Raw genomic sequence first — 20,397 nt, forward strand, 5'->3', positions numbered from 1 at the left:
CTGTACTTCTAGTTACTACATGAATTATGATGTTTCCTACTCTTGACTGTTGCAATCAAGACCTATGCGGTAGTCATCTATTCAGATGACTCTTCCTGACTGCTTCTGTGACCTGATCAGGGCTGAGCTACAGACTTGAAGGTCTCTGCCTGTCTCCTGAGCATCCTCTCTAGGCCTTTCTCCTCTCATCTTCTGCCCTGTGGATTCCAGCTGCCTCTCAAACTAAGGATCCCATCAAGCATTAGGCTAGGTGATTGCTGCAGTAGGGACTCAGTTGTTTCCCAATTATTAGGATTCCTGTCCCTCAGTGCCTTTGTCCAGTATCTTTAGCGCCTTTGTTTCACATGCTTTGTCCATCTTTTAGTAGATTTAGACCCTGATCCTTGTTGCTAAATCTTGACTGAAGTCTGTTGTTAATTATGTGTATGTGTGTGTTTGACAGAGATAAAATTAGCTCTTTGTTGCAGTATTATATATACAATAATATACAGAAAAGTGTACAACATTGAACAGATGTCAACACAGTGAGTAGACCTTAATAACTACCACCTAATCAAGAAGCAGAATGTCATCAACACCCCAGAAGCTCTCTTTGTGTTCCTCACACACTTTCCACCCCCACTGGGGAAACTATCTGAACTTACAACAATGCAGTAAATTACTTTTCTGTCAGTCAGATTGTTTTTCATTGAAGATTTTGGTCTTCAACTTAAACAACTACCCTGTAATTTGGTCATTTTTATCTTTAATAGATAAACGATCCAGCACTGAGACATGCAGGCCTCTACTGCAACCAGCTGTCATCCACTGACCTTCTCAAAACAGAACCAGATGGAACCCAGGTCAGTAAGAAAATTCTAAGCATAGAGCCGCCCAGTGTACTCTAGGTACATGGAAGACATTGCACAGTGCCATGGTTAAAGAGCCTGGCCTTGAGAGTAAGAACTGGCTGTGAGTCCTGGCTCTACTCTCTTAGCTGTGTCACAAACTCCTGAGCGGCCATGATCACAGAACTAGCAGGATATCTGCTTACAGGATTGTTGAGAGGGTTAAATGGATAAACTGTCAGAAGATTTAATTCAGTTCTTGGTTAGAATGAACAGAGTCATAAAGGTGGCCAATAGTTGTCATTTTTGTAAGTAAACACAGGGCTAAAACTAATCTATAGTCAAAACACCTTGAAAGATTTTCTCAAGACAAAATAGTGTCTAGTGTGTGTTCTGCCTCCTTAGAAGTATGTTTCTGAACAGCACAAACAGCAAGGTGCCCACCTTCCTCTGTTAACCCAAAGCTGGAATTTTGGAGGTTTTAATTTATATTGGTAACTAGTTTAGTCCTTAGTCTCTTAATTTTTTTTTACATAGGCATTATACTACAAATGGAAATCTATCTATCTATCTGTTTATTTATTTATTTATTTACATGCACACGTTCTTTGTCCTTTGGGTGAACTGTGAGTTGAGGAGGAAAAAAGAAAGGAAAATTTAAGCCTCACCATAACCCTATGAAGGAGGTAGTAGTCCTTTTCTTCACAGATGAAGAAATTGAACCTGGGACAATTAACTACATGTGCCATTCACAATGCCAGAAAGAGGAATAGAGGTTCAGACCCAGATCTTTCTAATACCAAAGTCCATGCTGTTTCTCCCTACCACTTAGGATCTGTTAAAGATAAGACATATAGATATATGCCCATAAGTTGTCCATGTAACCAAATAAAGCAAGCTATGAAATTTATGTTACAAGGAACAAGAACCATAGGACTCAAAGAAAGGAGAAGGGCTATGGGTGTAGCTTAGTGGTAGAGTGCTTGCCTAGCATGCATAAAGTTCTGGGTTTCATTCCCAGCACTGAAAAAGATGGAAGGGAGAAAGGAAGAAGGAAAAATTGCTAAGATGGTCAGAGAGCATTCACACAACAGATGGACTAAGCTGGACCTGAAGTTCTCAAGTGAAGGAGAAAGATGTAGTGGTTGTTGGAGGCCGGTTTGGGAGTGGATTTGGAAGTAGAGGACACAGAGACAGGGAAATAATAATACCTTAGCATAATTATAGGAAAAGAAATGCACTAAAAGTAAAGAGTTTGTATTTGTAATAAGAATTCAGAGCAATTAAAATTGGTACAATAGATGAGGGCAGATTTCTAAATGCCTTGAATATTGAACTAAGGGATCTGGGCTTAATCTAAAGACAAAGTCATTCCTGAAGGAAGAACTGATAAACCTGCCAGTGGAGGCCTTATCCTAAGCTGGAGGAGAAGGAGAAAACCAGTTAGGAGTCTGTATCTAGGTCTGAGTTTTAGGAAATAATACCTGAGTCCTGTTAGGATAGAGAGGGCATTTCATGATGGGGAAATGAAGACAGTCTTCATTCACTAGAAGTTTTTGAAAGTCTCACTTTTCACAGAGACATGTAGTCTGGGCAGCATGACGAATTATTTAAAGCAAAACAGCCAGGTTTTAAAATTCTAAGGCCCTAGCCTAATTTAAGTAAAAATTGTGTTGGAAAATCTCCAGACTGGTACTCAGCTCTCAGCCCATTCTTCTCCCCAGTAGACCTTAGGCTTCTTCTGCATCAGTCTCTGCCTATTTGTGGAAGTGCGGCAATGTAAGAAGTCCTTGAGGTCTGGTCATCTAAAACATTGTCCTTTAAAGCAACAATTCCAAATGACCAAAATGAATTTTAGAGTTATATTTAATCTTTTCAGTTTTTTTATTTCAAGAATATCTGTAAAAGTATTCTTTTTAAATAAGCAGAATTTTCTCTTTAGTTTGTGTTGTCATTCTTTTATCAAGAATGTTTTTAAAATATTTGCAAGTAAAACCATCTTAGACTCTGCCCCAGTATTTCATATTTAGAAATGTGTAAAAACAAACTTTATATGTTGATTAAAAAAAAAAAAATCTGTGCCCAAAAAGCACTATAGCTTGTGCTCACATGAAGTTTCAGTAGCAGAATCTTTCTGTTATAACCCATCATGACATCTCTATTTGCTCCTGCGTTTCTGTGTTTGTCAAACAGAAGCTGGGGAATTAATCAGATAAAAATGTAGAGAAAGATATAAGAAAGGGAGAAGAAAAAGATAGAGTCCTGGGATCCAGCTATGTTGGAGAGCTGAGATGAGGAGAGGTAAAGCATGCAGAATAGAGAAGCAAAAAGAGGACTGGTGGTAGGGGAGTTGTTGACCTATTAGAAAGGAAGGCCTGGGTGAAGCTCCAGAGGAAAATAGAAAAGAGTAGGAATGACCACAGTGTGGAGAAGGTACAGAGGCAGCTGGAGAAGAGATTCAGAGTGAGGTATGTTTTAGATACATGAGAAAGAGCCTGTAGGAAAAATGGGAGCATATGGGGACAAGAAACAAAATTTGGGAAACTAGAGTAAAAGGAAGATGAGGAGAGAAACAATCCTAATCTAACTAGGGATTTAACTCATCAGGCACTAGAAAAGCTCAACTTGCCGGGGGCATGACTCAAGTGGTAGAGTGCCTTCCTAGCAAGCATAAGGCCCCGAGTTCAAACTCCAGTACTGCAAAAAAAAAAAAAGTAGTTAGTTAAAATAAAATAAAAATGCTCAACTCAGGGGCTATCTTACCTATGAGAAAGTAGATTGGGAATGTAAATGTAGAAATTTGTTGGTTAGAACATTTGACATTTGGCCAATGAAGGTTGATGGAAAACAACTTACTCTATTTAGAGTAGAGAATTTTTCAGAAAATTGGCATGCATTAATGATAAGTAATCAAAAATATGTCACTAATCTAAAATACTTTATGATCCTATTAAAACATGAGGCAAAAGTTTGGGACACTTAGATGCATTTAAATATTTTAGAAGGCATTTCCATTCCTGGTCTTGAACATTCAGAAGTGTGACACTAGCCTTAATCAGTTTCACAGACAACTTTTTAATAAGGCTGATTGATAAAGACTAACTTTTGGCTTTGTTTTCCCAATAGAAAATGCTAGAACTATGCAACTTTATAGACATTTTAAAGAAATATGGATGCTATTACTAAAAGTAATTAAAGGGAAAATTCACACTCTTTTCAGCCAGTAGATTTACTGTTAATTTCAGCTCGTGTGTTTAAGTAGATTGTCTATCAAGAAAAAAAAGTCAAATATAAAATTGTTCTACTGATATTTTGTAATTCTAAAGCCAATATGTGAAAGAGCTATGTAATAATATGTTTAGTTACTACAGAAATCCTCTGGACATTAACCTCAGCAGTGCTGATGTCCTAGTATTAAGTTGTGGTGGTTCTATTTTGCAAATACTGGGTTATAGCCCTTAATTTCTCAGTAATATCATAAAAGATTTCTCATCTGACTAAAGTCATGAATGCTTTTAAACTAGTTTTCCAAGTAACATGTTATTTTTTAAAACCCACCACTGGATACCCAGACTTTAAAACTGGGCTTTTCCCAACGTTGGCAGTATTAGCAACGATGCTCACTTTCAATATTGATGGCAACCCTGTAGGAGGCGTGACCATTCCAATTTTTATTTTATTTTAAAGTGTGAACTTTCCAGAACCCTGAGCAAAATGAGTGCAGCGATTTTCTTTTTGTAGGACAAGAAGACAGAAGAGTTCTTCTCTGTGGTGACTACAGACTAGAGGAATGCTCTAGTGAGTTTCCACTTCAAGTAGTACCCACTCATAAGCCGGGGGGGCAGACCCTTCTGTCTAAACACATCTTTTATTTGTGTTCCAGCAGGTGCAACAGGTTCAGGTGTTTGCTGACGTCCAGTGTACAGTGAATCTGGTAGGCGGGGACCCTTACCTGAACCAGCCTGGTCCACTGGGGACTCAAAAACCCACGTCAGGACCACAGACCCCCCAGGCCCAGCAGAAGAGCCTCCTTCAGCAGCTACTGACTGAATAACCACTTTTAAAGGAATGTGAAATTTAAATAATAGACATACAGAGATATACAAATATATTATATATTTTTCTGAGATTTTTGATATCTCAATCTGCAGCCATTCTTCAGGTCGTAGCATTTGGAGCAAAAAAAAAAAAAGTTCACTTTTGTTGGGAGATTGAGAGGTGTTTTTGTTTCTTTCTTTGTAAAGGCCTTGGATATTGGAAAAAAAGGCAGAACAGTTGGACAATCTATTTCTTGAGCCAAATTTAATTATTCTTATTTTTATAATCAGTCATTGGCTTCTTACCTGGATGAAGGCTTTTGGAGGAGAACTAAAATGACAAGTTCCAAGGGGAAGACAAACTCCGCCTCTCGGTACCAGCCTGACCCTGCCCAGGAAGAGGGCCCTAGGGACTTTGCCTATATCCATCCACCAAAGGCTGTCACGTTCCTCAAAACCAACAGCCCTTCCCTACCCTGACCCTAGGAAGCTCGTGTGTACAATCAGCTTCTTCAAGCAACTCTTTGTCTTTTGGCTTCAAGAGAATACTTTGCCTCTACATCCATGTCCCTTTTCCTTTTTTTTAAAGATGGATTTAAATCAAGATGCCTCCAGAAAAGAGGATGGAATAAATATATTCACTGAGGAATCCAAAAAATACAGTTTGGGGAAAAATGCAATAATTTTTGATGAGATGGGTGAAAGACAAGAAGTGAGTTCTGTCAATTATTGTAGATACAATTTTCTGATTAAATCTGGGGAGAAAAGGTAGCCTGTTCTTTCTGCTTTTATTGTGTTAACAGCTGAGGTAGCTAAAGTTATTTAAAATAAAATTAAATTTATGACCCAAGTAGCTTATTTTTCCTTAAATCTCACTGTAAATATATTTGATTTCTTGTAGAAAATTATTTCCTTCTGTTTAATTTTATGCTTTATTATCATATTCTTGATTTTTCTAAACTTGTGTGTTAAATATAACATTGAATTACAGTTACATTTGGCTAGTAATATTTCATTATTTTAGTAACTGTGACGCCATGATGGATTTGCTTTGGGGCTCATATCAAAGTGGCACTGCCAGAAAAAGCCATTGCAGCTGAGCTGAGCCAGAGCATGTGGGATCACCTGACCAGAAGTGCACCGGCTGCTTGTACAGAGGGAAGTTAGTGCTCAAAGAAAATCTGCTTTTTTTCTTAGACTAACTTTGGGAATTTGAATTTCCATCAGTGCAAATAACAGTTTCTCTTTCCTGCTTAGCGGCTAATTGGTACCATGTTTTTCCCTTTGTGTCTTGTCACTCTGCCACATCCCATCTCAATCTGATCTCTGAGAAAGGAGCCAGTGAACTGACTTTCTAGTTCTAAAAGTTCCACTACAGGCCAGGAAACCTGAGAAAGGCATTGTGGAAGAAGTAAAGACAGACCCCCTCCCCCATCATTCTCCTTGGTCTGCACCCCCAGGCCTGCGAACGATGACAACATTGACATTCTGCACCAGCTATGTCTGCTTACGTGGCAGAGAAAAGGCCACAAGAACCAACGTGGACAAGGAGCATGGACTCAGACTTCAAGGAAGAAGCCATTTTCCCAGGTCCTTCTTTCTGCATCTCACCACCCCTAGTTACAAATAACTCCGTTGAACAGCATCTATTCAGACTACACCCAATAAAAAAATTGGTGGAAGGGCTCATGTGGGTAGCAACTATGAAACAGAAATAGGACACTCAGTTACAAACATTAATCTCTTTTAGTTTTTCAGAAAATGCATTTCTGATTTCATTCATTTCCAGCTTGAAAACCCAGCCATATTACTCTAATCCCTACCAAACTGCTCTATGAGGTCATTTCCATTTTGTGATATTTAGATGTGCAGACTTCAGGAAGTTCACCTTTAACTTCAGCATTCCAGATGAAGTTTCCTGACTCAGTGCTTTTGCATAAGGAACTAGGAAAAAAAAGCAGTAAGGAAAATTGGAGATGCTAACATCCTCCCCCATCCCAACTGCACCTTAAAGTATGCATGTCACCTTCAAGGTTTTATAATTGCACTGTTTGTTTTATGTATGTACAGATTAAACTTATTGCTACATTTGAGGAAAATAAAATTGCTTGCTTCTATGTAATTCCTGTCATTCCACAGGAAATTCACTTTTCCAGCTACTGAATAGAATTTGTTTAACAACCTCATGGGTTGCCTCTTCATTTACAGGGAAGAAATGAAATCTACAGTCTGCAGGAATTAACCAAAGTCCAGAATGACTAACAAGTAATTAAAGGATAGTAAAAGAAGGATCCCTAAAGCCAAAGATCCTTGATGTCACCCTAATATGAATTAGCCCAGTGAATTTTGAGAAGGTCAAAGTGAAGTCGTCATGGGGGGAGGAGGAGTTGAAAATGCTAATGTGGTCACTCTCACCCTGTCTCTGGGTCCAGGAGATAAAACGTGTCTTTCTCAGTCCTTACTTCTTTACATGCCAATATTTACTGATAGAGATGTTGAATTTTACAAAAGGATACTCCTTCATTGTAATAATGCATCTTACAGAAGTTAGGCCCTCTTTCTTGTTTTGTTTGTTTTTTAAAGCAGATGAAATCCACCAACAAAGTGGGACCAGCAAGCAAATGTAAATGTAGAGTACAGGTGAGGATGTGTTTCTCACACATTCATGCAGTCTTGGTGGCTGTTGTTTGGAATCATATTTATGGAGAAACAACACCTCCCTCCCACAGTTGAGAAGAGGCAGAATGTGGAAAGTTATCCTAAGGTGGGTGGGAGTGGAGAATAACAAATGAAACAATTGAGGAGGAAAGGAGATTGGAACAAGGAAATCCCCTTTATGGTTTTGCCTAAGATAAATTCCATTCCTAATGATCTTAGAAACTGTCTCTTAGGCCCTGACAAAGAGAAGGAAAGGACAATTGTCTGCTCCAATGGCAGTTTTGCAGATGTTGATGCTGACATGAACTGATCTTCCAGAATAGCACCTGCACTTGAACACAGTGAATAAATAATACAGACCAATTTGACCCTCAGCCATTCCTGTGCCTCTGAAGGTGTTGATGGTTTAATTAAGCCCATCAATTCCTTTTATAAAACAAAAGCTAAAGGCAACATTCTCCATGTAGAATCCTTTCTGCCAGCACCAAATTGCACTTCCTTTTTTATTTTTGGTCGGACTGGGGTTTGAACTCAGGGCTACACACTCACACTTGCAAAATCAGCATTCTACCCCTTGAGCTACACCTCCAGTCCATTTTTCTCTGGTTTCTTCGGAGATGGGGTCTTACAAACTGTTTGCCTGGGCTGGCCTTGAACCGCAGTCCTCCCAATCTCCACCTTCCAAGTAACTAAGGTTATTGGTGTGAGCCACCAGTGCCCAACTCCACTAGAACTCTTAACAAGATTGAAAAACACAAAACTCTGTCCTCATTCAACACATTTTATTCTTTATCCAAGGCTCTAGGGACAGAAATGGCCCCTGCCCGTGTGTAACTTACATTTATTTGAGGTGGAGGTGTTACATTTGGGATTGGGTTAAGTGAACCAAAGGAGAGTTCTGAACTGCTTTTTTTTTTTTTTTTTTTGTCTGTACTAGAGTTTGAATTCAGGGCCTCATGCTTTCTAGGCAGGCACTCTACCACATGTACCACTCCACCAGTCTGAGCTGCTTTGTGAGCAAGACCTTGCTGAGGACAAGGAAGGTTTCCTCACAGAAGAGATGGCATCTGAGGTGAGGTTTGCAGCCTGGTGCAGAAGTAGCTCAGTGAAGAGTAGAAGGAGTGTTCTGAGAAGCTAGTTGCTCAGGTGAAGGCCTGGAGACAGGAATGAGCCCAGAGGTGACTTTTTAAATTGTGAACTAGTGTTCTGAGCTCTCATAAACACGTCATTACAGTTCTGTTCAGCTGGTGGGCTGCAGAGTAGCTCAAGTCAGCCTTTGTCTGCAAAAGGAACATGAACTGGGCTTTGGGAGTGTCGTTTGGAAATTATACCAGCTAATAACTGGTACATAACTAGCCCTCTCCAAACAGAAGCACAGCCTTCTGGTTCTATTCAGTAGTAGCTGGTGACAATGTTAAAAATATTCAGAGAAAATAAATTTGTACTGTAACAAATTCTAAAGTGCTCTTCAGTCCATTATCATTTAGTCCTCTGCACACCTTTGACAGTGCTGTAAAGAGAAACACAAGCTCTTCAAGCCTATGACACCAGCACCACATCTGTGGGAGGAGTCGAAGCCATGTATTCTCATTCAAAATTGTGGATCACTATCCTAGATGGTGATTTAGGACAGTTGGAGTCTGCAAACTTCAATCTCATTGCATGACCTCAGCTTAAACGCGGCTTTGAAAAGAAGGGCAGGAGGTCCAAAGTGGAGAAGAGAGAACCCCAGCCCCATTTCTGGAGGCAGTCAGAACCTGCCCCTTGATGGGGCCCTTAACTAAATGGAGTGATCCTTGGCATATGGTCAGCAGAGTATCTCATTACAGTTTAGGGAGGCATTCTATCTGCATATCTAAACAGATGAAGAAGGAGCTGAGTGAAACCATGTTGTCCCTTTAGTTTAAAAAAAGTTTAGAAGATGGGGGTTACTTTTGGGGCAGGTATAAGAATGGCTGACAGTGCTGGTAGTGTAGCTGAGTGGTAGAACACTTGTCTAGCATGTGTGAGACCCTGGTTTGATCCCTAACAGCAGCAGGGGAAAGAGGGAGGGTGAAAGTGGCTGACAGGATCTTTTTCATGAAGCAGAGTTATTGTAGAGTCTATAATTCTTCCTAAGATGTTAAGTTTCTGGGATCACAGTTGGAAGCACTTTTTTGTGGCTCTCAATCCTTCTGTAGACAAAGACCCTCCTGTGTGCTGAAGTTTGTGTCTGGTGTAATTGTTTGTGCTTGTCTCAGAACTCTAGTAGGTCATACAAACAGCAGTAGCAAGTGACTCACAGGTATCCATAGCTAGGAGGGACATTGACTTGACAAAAAAAGGAATTAGGCTGGGTGTGGTGGCACATACATACAATCCCAGCACTTGGGAGGCAGAGCAGGAGGATGACAAGTTCAAGACCAGCCTGGGCTACATAGACCCTGTCTCTTTAAAAAAAAAAAAAAAAGTCAAAAATGTTGAAAATATTTGGGCATGGGGGCAGTTCTGGGCTAGCCAAGGCAAATAGTTCTTAAGACTCCATCTCAACCAATAAAAGCTGTGTGTAGTGGCAGTACCTGTCATCCAACTACACAGGAAGCATAAATAGGGTATCAGTCCAGGCCAGCCTGGGCATAATTGTGAGATCCTACTCAAAAAATAACCAAAGCAAAAAGGGCTTGTGTTGTGGTTCAAGTGATAGGATACCTCCGTAGCAGGTACAAGGTCCTGAGTTTAACTCTCAGTATCACACACACACAAAAAAAACAGTAATAACTCCTATCCCATCAGATCTTCCCATTGCCATGTTCCGAGTTTCTATGGCATAGAATGAAGAAAAAAATCCCTAGGCTATAAATGTCTTCATCTTTTATGAGCTGGTACAATATACACAGTGTGACAGGCAGTGTGAGCAGACACAGACCTACCTGAGCTGCTCTTTTGTACAAGGGAGAGTCCACATAAGTTACACGTGTTCTCCATTTCTACTCTGCTGGGCAGTGCACTAGGCTGAATCCCACTCTTGTGCTAATAATTGTTTCAATACTCTCACATGCATTGGATCTGCAAAGTCCTATCCTGCAGTTACAGGGGTCACTTTACAGATCTGAAGCTCAGATTTGTGGTAAGGTGCCTGGGAAGTGCTGTTCCAACAGTCAACCTGTGGGCTTTAGGATGAAGCCTGCCCTGTTCCCTCTACACAGTGTAACTACTAGAGGTCAAGGCACTATTAGGCAGTGACACAGAAACAGAATCCTGAGTTAAAAGTTCTCTTTAGCAGGGTTTCCATTTTGAAAATAACGAACTAATGTTGAGTTTTTTTAAAGTATAAATGTCTTTATGTGAGGGTAATATCACTTATGTGTATATTTATCCTAAGTCCACACTTATAGTCAAGATGTCTTGCAAGAGCCAGTCCTAAATTTCCAACTGATGAACATTGCCATATAGATTCCATCCCCCCACCACCCCACAGCACCTCAAAACTAAATTCTAGCTAAATAACTTACTTCCCCACACATCGATTCTCATGTCCTTTGACTGAATTAATGGCATCATTATGTAGTGGTCATTTTCAGCAACTTCGTTCATTTCAACAAATTGTAAGACATTATTCTTTGTATTGCCTCATAGCCTCCTTCCCCTTTCTAGCCCTATTAATCAGAGTCCAAACTCAATACTTGACTATTTGTGTAACTACAATAACTATATATATATGCCTTTTACACTCATCCTTCAGTCATCAGAGAAAGTCTTCTAGGCAAGCTAGTGACTGCTTGCCTAGAGCTAATCTGAAATCAACCAACCTTTGACTTCATAACCCTATATACCCTCTGGAAACAAATGGTCCAGCCACACAGGTCTGGTCTTTGACTTTACTGTGTTCTCAACTATCATTACCATATGCAGCCTCTTCCCTTAGCCTGTAATGCTTTCTCTTTCCTACTCATTCTTTAAGACTTCAGTTTGGGCACCCCTTCCCAGAATCCCTCCCTGGTCCCCATATAGATGAGCCCTTCCTTTGCACTGCCTTGTCACAGTGTTAAAGCTTCCACTGGCACTTAGTTGTATGTGTTTCTCTTTTCTCCATAAATTATAAGCCTCTTAAAGAAGACATGCACATCCCCCATCCTGGTTTTTCATAGAAGACTCTTAAATACTGAGTGGAAAAATGGACTCAGAGACAGTATTTTAAGGTAGGGAAAGCTGATGAATATGCCAGGCACTGCGTGATTTGCCTGGAGTCTGGTCTGTTGAGCTCTGGAACATTACAAATATGTCCAGGAGCTAAAGACAGTGTCATGGTTCTATCTCCATGATCATTCCTATTTTCCATGAAATGTGAGTGAGTGTGGGTCTTTAAACTAGAAGTTTTTGAAAGTCTTGAAGCATAGGACCCCAGTTTAGTGTGGCAGCTCACATCCCAGCCCTCTGTAGGCTATGGTGGAAGGATCACAAGTTGAAGACCAGCCTGGGCCACATAACAAACTTCCATATACCTAGCGAATTTACAAAACAATAGCATTTGTCTTTAGTACTTCATTAAGTTTTCAAGCTTTATATTTATGGATGATTATGCTTCTGTTAAACTGTTTTCATTTCTCAGGAATTACCTCCTCACTGAAAATCAGCCAGTTGGGTTGACTAGAGTCATAACTGAGAAAATAGAAAAGATAGATCAGCCAGGTACCATTGGCTCTCTCCTGTAATCCTAGCTAGTTGGGAGATTAAGATCAGGAGGATTGCGGTTTGAGGCCAACCCAGGCAAATAGTTTGAGAGTCATCTCTATCTCAAGGTGTAGGCCTTGAGTTTAAGCCCCAGTACCCACCCCCCCAAAAAAAGCAAACTACTTCAGAAATAACCCTATAGGAAGTGAACCTATAGAAAACCAGGAATTTTAAAACTACAATACAAAAATGACACTAGCTGGGAGCCCGTGGCTCACACCTGCCATCCTAGCTACTTGGGAGCCTGAGATTGGGAGGACTGCAGTTCAATGCCAGCCCAGGCAAATAGTTCTCAAGACCTCATCTCCAACATAACCAGAGCAAAATAGACTGAGTTGTGGTTCAAGTGGTAGAGTACCTGCTTTGCAAGCATGAAGCCCTCAGTTCAAACCCTAATCCCACCAAAAAAGAAAAAAAAGATCAGATCTAGCCTTCCCTTCCAAAATGAGCAGATAGCATGCCTTACAATGTGCTGCTGAGAAGTAAGTCTTCATGTTGAAATTAGCAATAAGGTAGCTCATTGTGAGCTGTTAGGCTGGCCTTTAAAACCAGAGCCTCTGGAAGCTGAGAGACAGCTCAGTGTCAGGTCATTGACAGGGAGACCTTCCTCTCACAGGAAAGAATATCATACCTGGGATTTTTTCCCTTAAAACTGAAGAAATGGCCCAGCCCTGCTTAATCTCCCTTATTTCCAAATCTTACATTTGCTTGTACTAAATCTTAGGCTGCAGTTTGTTTTTAACTTGGAAACATTTTATAAAAATAAGGATCTTAAAATTGATTCTTATTTTAACACTCTTCTGATGTTAACAATTACATTTTCAATGGTAATTACTTAGTAAACTAGAATTTAAAGTTCAACCAAACTGGGGAAAGGCTACCTATAGAACGTTATTAAAGACTCATGCACCTCTGTGCTTGTGCTTCTAATCAGCTCCCTACCTTCCCTTGAAAGCTTTTCTAAGTTATTTTTATTAAGGAAATTTTCAAGTATATATGAAGATAAAAAGAACAGTATAATGAACTAGTTCAGAGTTATTAGTCTTTTAATATGTGATCTTTGTAATTCCAAATAAAGAGATCACCAGTCATTTTGTCAATTTTCAGCTCAAGAATAAGTTGTGGTTAGCTAGATTTAAGGATTTTTCTCTTATAAAAACTGCACAGTACCTATTTTAAGTAATGAATATTATTTTTAAAGCCCTTTAATAGCAATGACAGAACATATATATGTATAGTTGTTGTTGTAGTTGTCGTTTTGTTTTACCAAATACCTACTATTCGCCAGGTACTATTCCAGACACTGAAGAAAATAAAATCCCCTGCCCTCAGGGGCCTTGCTTTCTAATGAAGGTTGGTTAACAGACAAATAAGCAAAATATGTAGTGTCTCAGATGACGAGTGCAGTGAAGAAAAACCAAGAAGGGAAGGAGGGGTGGGGCATGCTGAAAGTGAGTAGTCACAGTTTAAAACAGCAAAGTCAGAACAGGCCTTCAGAAAAGACAGTGTTTGAGTGACATACTAAGTGAGATGAGAGGGAGAGCCAGGGAAGTATGGCAAAGAGCTTTCTATGCAGAGGCACAAAGGTCTCCATGCTGGAGCAGAGTGGATAAGGCAGCAAAGCCACTGAGATGATGAGGACCAAGGGTCTCGTAGGGCCCTGCCAACATACATAAAAACAGTAGCTTTTACTCTGGGGTAGAGAGCCATTGGAGAATTTTAAGCAGGGGAATAACAGGCTCTCACCTGCATTTTGAAAAATAGCTTTGGCTTTCTTGTTGAGAATAGTTGTAGAGAAGGAAAATACGGAAGCGAGGAGACCTGGTAGGAGACTATTGCAATAGTCCAGGCAAGAGATAACTTGGACCAGGATGGGAGCAGTGGAAATTGCGAGAAAGTGGTCAGATTCTGGATATATTCTGAAGATACTGACAGCAGTGTATTCTGGCATATCAAATAAAGGATATGAAAGAAAATAAAAGATGTCTCCAGGTTTGAGGCCTGAGCAAACAGAAGGATGGAATTACCCTTAATACAGGGAAGAGAAGCAGGTTTAATTTGTTTTCTGTCCTAAGTTTCTGATTCCTATTAGAGATCCAGGAGAACTTAGATCAGCAAGCTGGGTATGTGTGGGTCTGAAACTGGGGATGTAGGGGTGAAGATACAAACTTGGAAATCAACACACAACTGGTCTTTTTTTTTTTATTCATATGTGCATACAAGGCTTGGGTCATTTCTCCCCCCTGCCCCCACCCCCTCCCTTACCACCCACTCCGCCCCCTCCCTCTCCCCCACACCCCCTCAATACCCAGCAGAAACTATTTTGCCCTTATCTCTAATTTTGTTGAAGAGAGTATAAGCAATAATAGGAAGGAACAAGTGTTCCTGGTTGAGATAAGGATAGCTATACAGGGAGTTGACTCAAATTGATTTCCTGTGCGTGTGTGTTACCTTCTAGGTTAAAACTTTTTGATCTAACCTTTTGTCTAGTTCCTGGTCCCCTTTTCCTATTGGCCTCAGTTGCTTTTAAGGTATCTGCTTTAGTTTCTCTGCATTAAGGGCAACAAATGCTAGCTAATTTTTTAGGTGTCTTACCTATCCTTATATCTCCCTGTGTGCTCTCGCTTTTATCATGTGCTCAAAGTCCAATCCCATTGTTGTGTTTGCCCTTGATCTAATATCCACATATGAGGGAGAACATATGATTTTTGATCTTTTGGGCCAGGCTAACCTCACTCAGAATGATGTTCTCCAATTCCATCCATTTACCAGCGAATGATAACATTTCGTTCTTCTTCATGGCTGCATAAAATTCCATTGTGTATAGATACCACATTTTCTTAATCCATTCATCAGTGGTGGGGCATCTTGGCTGTTTCCATAACTTGGCTATTGTGAATAGTGCCGCAATAAACATGGGTGTGCAGGTGCCTCTGGAGTAACCTGTGTCACAGTCTTTTGGGTATATCCCCAAGAGTGGTATTGCTGGATCAAATGGTAGATCAATGTTTAGCTTTTTAAGTAGCCTCCAAATTTTTTTCCAGAGTGGTTGTACTAGTTTACATTCCCACCAACGTGTAAGAGGGTTCCTTTTTCCCCGCATCCTCGCCAATACCTGTTGTTGGTGATGTTGCTGATGATGGCTATTCTAACAGGGGTGAGGTGGAATCTTAGTGTGGTTTTAATTTGCATTTCCTTTATTGCTAGAGATGGTGAGTGTTTTTTGGCCATTTGAATTTCTTCTTTTGAGAAAGTTCTGTTTAGTTCACTTGCCCATTTCTTTATTGGTTCATTAATTTTGGGAGAATTTAGTTTTTTAAGTTCCCTATATATTCTGCTTATCAGTCCTTTGTCTGATGTGTAGCTGGCAAATATTTTCTCCCACTCTGTGGGTGTTCTCTTCAGTTTAGAGACCATTTCTTTTGATGAACAGAAGCTTTATAGTTTTATGAGGTCCCATTTATCTATGCTATCTCTTAGTTGCTGTGCTGCTGGGGTTTCGTTGAGAAAGTTCTTACCTATACCTACTACCTCCAGAGTATTTCCTACTCTTTCCTGTATCAACTTTAGAGTTTGTGGTCTGATATTAAGATCCTTGATCCATTTTGAGGTAATCTTGGTATAGGGTGATATACATGGATCTAGTTTCAGTTTTTTGCAGACTGCTAACCAGTTTTCCCAGCAGTTTTTGTTGAAGAGGCTGCTATTTCTCCATCGTACTTTTTTAGCGCCTTTGTCAAAGACAAGTTGGTTATAGTTGTGTGGCTTCATATCTGGGTCCTCTATTCTGTTCCACTGGTCTTCATGTCTGTTTTTGTGCCAGTACCATGCTGTTTTTATCGTTATTGCTTTGTAATATAGTTTGAAGTCAGGTATTGTGATGCCTCCTGCATTGTTCTTTTGACTGAGTATTGCCTTGGCTATTCGTGGCCTCTTGTGTTTCCATATAAATTTCACGGTAGATTTTTCGATCTCTTTAATGAATGTCATTGGAATTTTGATGGGACAATTGCAAGAGACTGAAAGGTAACTAGGCCATCTCTTTCACATTAAATAATAACTTCAAGTAGGGTTTATTCCAAGAACAAAGATGATTCAGTATTTGAAGTTTAACAGTGCAATTCACCACAGTAACACCAGAGAGAGACTGGATGATCACATCAGTAAATGCAGAAAAGGTATTTGAGTTTTTAAAAATCTCATTTTATGATTTTTTTTTCAATTTGGCAGAAGGGAACCTCTGTGATCAGATACAGAGTACTTGCTGAAACTGAACAAACAGTATACATAACAGTGAAGTTCTAAAAGCATTCCTACTAACGTCAACAGCAAGTCCAGGATTCCAGTTCACACTGCCATTATTGAACTGGGTTCCTAGCCAGTGCAATGAGATGAGAAAGAAGAACAAGAATGGCATTGAAAAAGACAAGAGTGGGGCTGGGGGTTGCTCAGTGGTAGAGCACCAGCCTAGCATTCACAAGGTCCTGGGTTCGATCCCCAGGACCACACAAAAAGGACAAAGAGACTATATTTCTGTGGTGGCGATAGTTAGAGTGCTTCTGTAGGGGCTTGTTCCTGTCCCCCATAATTATCCTGCTAGGAATTAGTCACAGGAGAGGAGTCTGAGGCAAGATCACATACCCTGAAGTAGCAGAGTTGAGCCTTAATCTCAGTGCTCTGGGCTTGACACCTGCCTTGCTCTTTGCATCTGTATCATGAGAAGTAGCACCACCTTTCTCGTGGTTCAGTTTCATCCCTGCAGCCACATCATCACAGTCTGAGCCATCACTATTCAAAAACAACCTCCTTACTGAGCTTCCTCAGTTCCCAGTAAGTAACTCCTCTTCTGCCAGGTGCACTGCTTCAGAATGCCTTATACCCCCTGTTGGTAAGAGGTAAAATGCTTTTGCACTCTTTGCAGAGTGAACTTCTGGTCTGCTGTTCCACCTTCTTCGTAGTCAAAAGGATAACCCAGCTTGGGTGTGGTGGTCCATGCCTATAATGCCAGCATGTGGGAGACTGAAGCAGGAGGATCTTGAGGTCAAGGCCAGCCTGGGCTATATAACAAGACCCTGTCTCAATAAAAACAAAACAAAAACCCTAGTTGATTTTTGCTTTTGGTTACACTTCTGTTGAATGGAACCGATCCATCAAAGTTTGATCCTTCCTTCATGTGTAGGAAGCCACAGTTCAGTAAGAGTCCCTGCCCTGTGCACTTACACTTTCTTTTAGGACAGGGAAATTAGCAAGCCCAACAAGGACATCATGTAAAACTCTGTCTTCTAATTGATGCTAACAGTGAGGTTTGTTTCTCTGCTTTTTGTCCTATTTCTCAAGAACCTAGGTTCAAAACTTGAGTGGCACTTATTTGGCTATCACAAAACACAACTGACATCCAGCCTAGGCCAACACTCAAAACCTACCACATCTGGATCTTAGAGAATGTGCTGTTTGACCTCAGAGGACAGGTAAAACTTGTGAAGCAGTCACAGCTGGAGGCAGTGATTCTGAACCATCTTCCACACTAGTACCTTTCCACCAGTAACAATGGCTTCCTGTGGCAGACCCAGGAAACAGGAAGGAGTGCATGCTCAGGGCTGCAACTCAGAGTCTTTGGGGCAGTTGTATGTTGCTTAAACACTAAAGCAGGTGATTTTTCACATGCGTCTTGAGAGGAGCCCTCTGCGTTCTGCCAGCCCACAAAAAAGCAGTAACCTAGGCTTTGATCCTCACTTTGAAAGTTCAGAAACTCAGTTCCTGTGAGCTCATCCAGGGATAATTGGACTCGAGGGCATTGGTCACACAACTCACAGTCACAAGAGCCTGATTTATAATCCAGAATGTCAATTAACCAATTGCAAATGGGAGCTGAAGTTTTCCTGTACTTGAACTACCTGTAACCTCTTTCCAAACCACCCTGTAATTAGTATCTAGATGGGAGAAGACCAAATTAGTCACCAACTATAAGAAAGTAAGAAAACTGAACCAACAAGAGACCTGAGTTTCAATCCCAGTCCTACCACCATTGTTGACCTTGGGCCTTTGCAAATCTGTAAACTCCTGGACAAGACAGCCTGTGTGGCAGAACTGTCACAGCGAGTAGTAGGGAAGTCCTTGTTCTATTATATAAGAAATGCCCCAGGGCACAGGATTATGTTCAAGGATATGTCCTCTAGGGCTTGCAGTACATCCCGTGCTCTATTGGAGAGTAGCCTAGTACACGTGGCAGATACACAGTGTACTTAGGGCCGGAGGCCTGCTTTGTGTCTTGACTCCTGGGCAGCACCTCTCCCCCCATCACCCTCTGTGGTACTCGTGTTTGAACTCAGGACTCCCTCTTGCTAGGCAAGTGTTCTACCACTTGAGCCACACCTCCAGTGTCCAGACAGCACCTTATACACTTAGTATGGTTCGATTCTAAATCACACACGCACTTCTAGTTCACCTTTTAGGCTGGCTGCCTCTTGGGGTCCAGCTGGTTTTAGGTACCATCAGAGTTTCTAATTCAGTGAACCTGAGAACTGATGCTGATCTCAGGAACCAGACCACACTTTGAGAAGCACTGAACTAGTTCATGGTCTAAGATGATCCTAATGAGACTGCTGTTCCCTGCTTCTGCATGACAGTTCTGCTGTCTGTGCTCAGATCTCTGCTTTAGGGATTTGCCTGAGCGGCCATCTCCCAGCTGCACAGACACTCATCTCTCTCTGGCTTTATCACTGTTTTACTGAAAAAATTCAAAACTAACAAATTATTTTAAAGAAACTGTTTCATTTGGAAACAGTTTCCTAGCTGGCTTGAACGGAAACATCTGGGAGTGCTTGATGACTCCTGAATGGCATCACTCCCAAAAGGCAGAAAAGAAATTAAGACAGCTGGCATATTTGACAGAGAGCTCATGGAGCTTCCTATGCCGATGCTGCAGCCATAGAATGACCACAGGGACCCTGCTGTTCCACTCTTGGGGCATATACTTGAAGGAATCAAAATCAGTATACAATAGAGATACCTGCTGCTCAAGTTTACCAAAGCACTATTCACAATAGCCCAGCAATGGAATCAGCCTAGGTGCCCAACAACAGATAAATGGATAAAGAAAATGTGGCATATAGACCCAATGGAATGTTATTCCACCATAAAGAATGAAATCATGTCATATGCAGGAAATGGATGGAATGAGAGATCATCATTTAAGCAAGATAAGCCAGACTGAGAAAAACAAATATTGCATGTCTTCTCTCATATGAAGAATCTAGATTAAAAAAAGAGAAAAGACATGAAAGTAGCAGGGAGAATATCTGGGAAGAGAAAGTGGACTAGCAGAAGGTGAAAGTCTGAAGGAGAGCTATTTGGGATGTGAATATAATCAAAGTACATTATATACAGTTATGAAAACAAACCTATTATTTTGCACAATTAATATTTATAAAAAATGCAAAGGTGGGGCGTGGTGGCTTATGCCTGTAATTATAGCTACTTGGGGAACAGAGATCGGGAGGATCACACTTTGAGGCCAGCCAGGCAAAAAATTTAGCAAGAACCCTACCTCAACAAAGCTGGGTGCGGTAGTTCATGACTATAATCCCGGTTACACAGGAGGCATAGTTAGGAGGATCATGGTCCAAGGCTGGCCCAGACCAAAAAAAGCACCAAGACCCTATCTGAAAAAAGGGCTGGAGGTATAGCTAGCAAGCACAAGGCCCTGAATTTATACCTCAGTACTGCCAAAGGGGAAAAAAAAGCAACCCCTCCAAAAACGTGTAAGAAATAAATATTTACATATATATTACCAGGCGCCAGTCCACAGTAGCCAGGTGCTAGGTGCTCACTCCTGTAATCCTAGCTACTCAGGAGGCAGCGTTCAGGAGGGTGGCAGTTCAAGGCCAGCCCAGGCAAATAGGTTGCAAGATCCTATCTCAACAATACTCATTAAAAAAATGGGCTGATGCTCAACGCAGAGAAACTAAAGCAACTGAGGCCAATAAGAGAAGGGGACCAGGAACTAGAGAAAAGTTTAGATCAAGAAGAATTAACCTAGAAGGTAACACACACGCACAGGAAGTTAATGTGAGCAACTCCCTGTACAGCTATCCTTATCTCAACTAGCAAAAACCCTTGGTCCTTCCTATTATTGCTTATACTCTCTCTTCAACAAAATCAGAGAT

General features: G+C 40.8%; 1 protein-coding gene across 1 annotated transcript in view; it reads left to right on the forward strand.

Moving 5' to 3' along the window:
• Ncoa1 (nuclear receptor coactivator 1) overlaps positions 1-6,986 on the forward strand; it is a 238,200-nt gene extending 231,214 nt beyond the window's left edge. The window contains 6 exon segments of the mRNA XM_074049293.1: positions 753-842; positions 4,569-4,598; positions 4,711-4,761; positions 6,196-6,221; positions 6,362-6,423; positions 6,426-6,986. Coding sequence (XP_073905394.1) covers positions 753-842; positions 4,569-4,598; positions 4,711-4,761; positions 6,196-6,221; positions 6,362-6,423; positions 6,426-6,484 — 318 coding nt within the window. The 3' untranslated portion in view covers positions 6,485-6,986.
• Positions 6,987-20,397: the final 13,411 nt, after the last annotated feature.

This window comes from Castor canadensis, chromosome 12 (genome assembly GCF_047511655.1).
Source record: "Castor canadensis chromosome 12, mCasCan1.hap1v2, whole genome shotgun sequence".
In the NCBI taxonomy this organism is placed as follows: domain Eukaryota; kingdom Metazoa; phylum Chordata; class Mammalia; order Rodentia; family Castoridae; genus Castor; species Castor canadensis.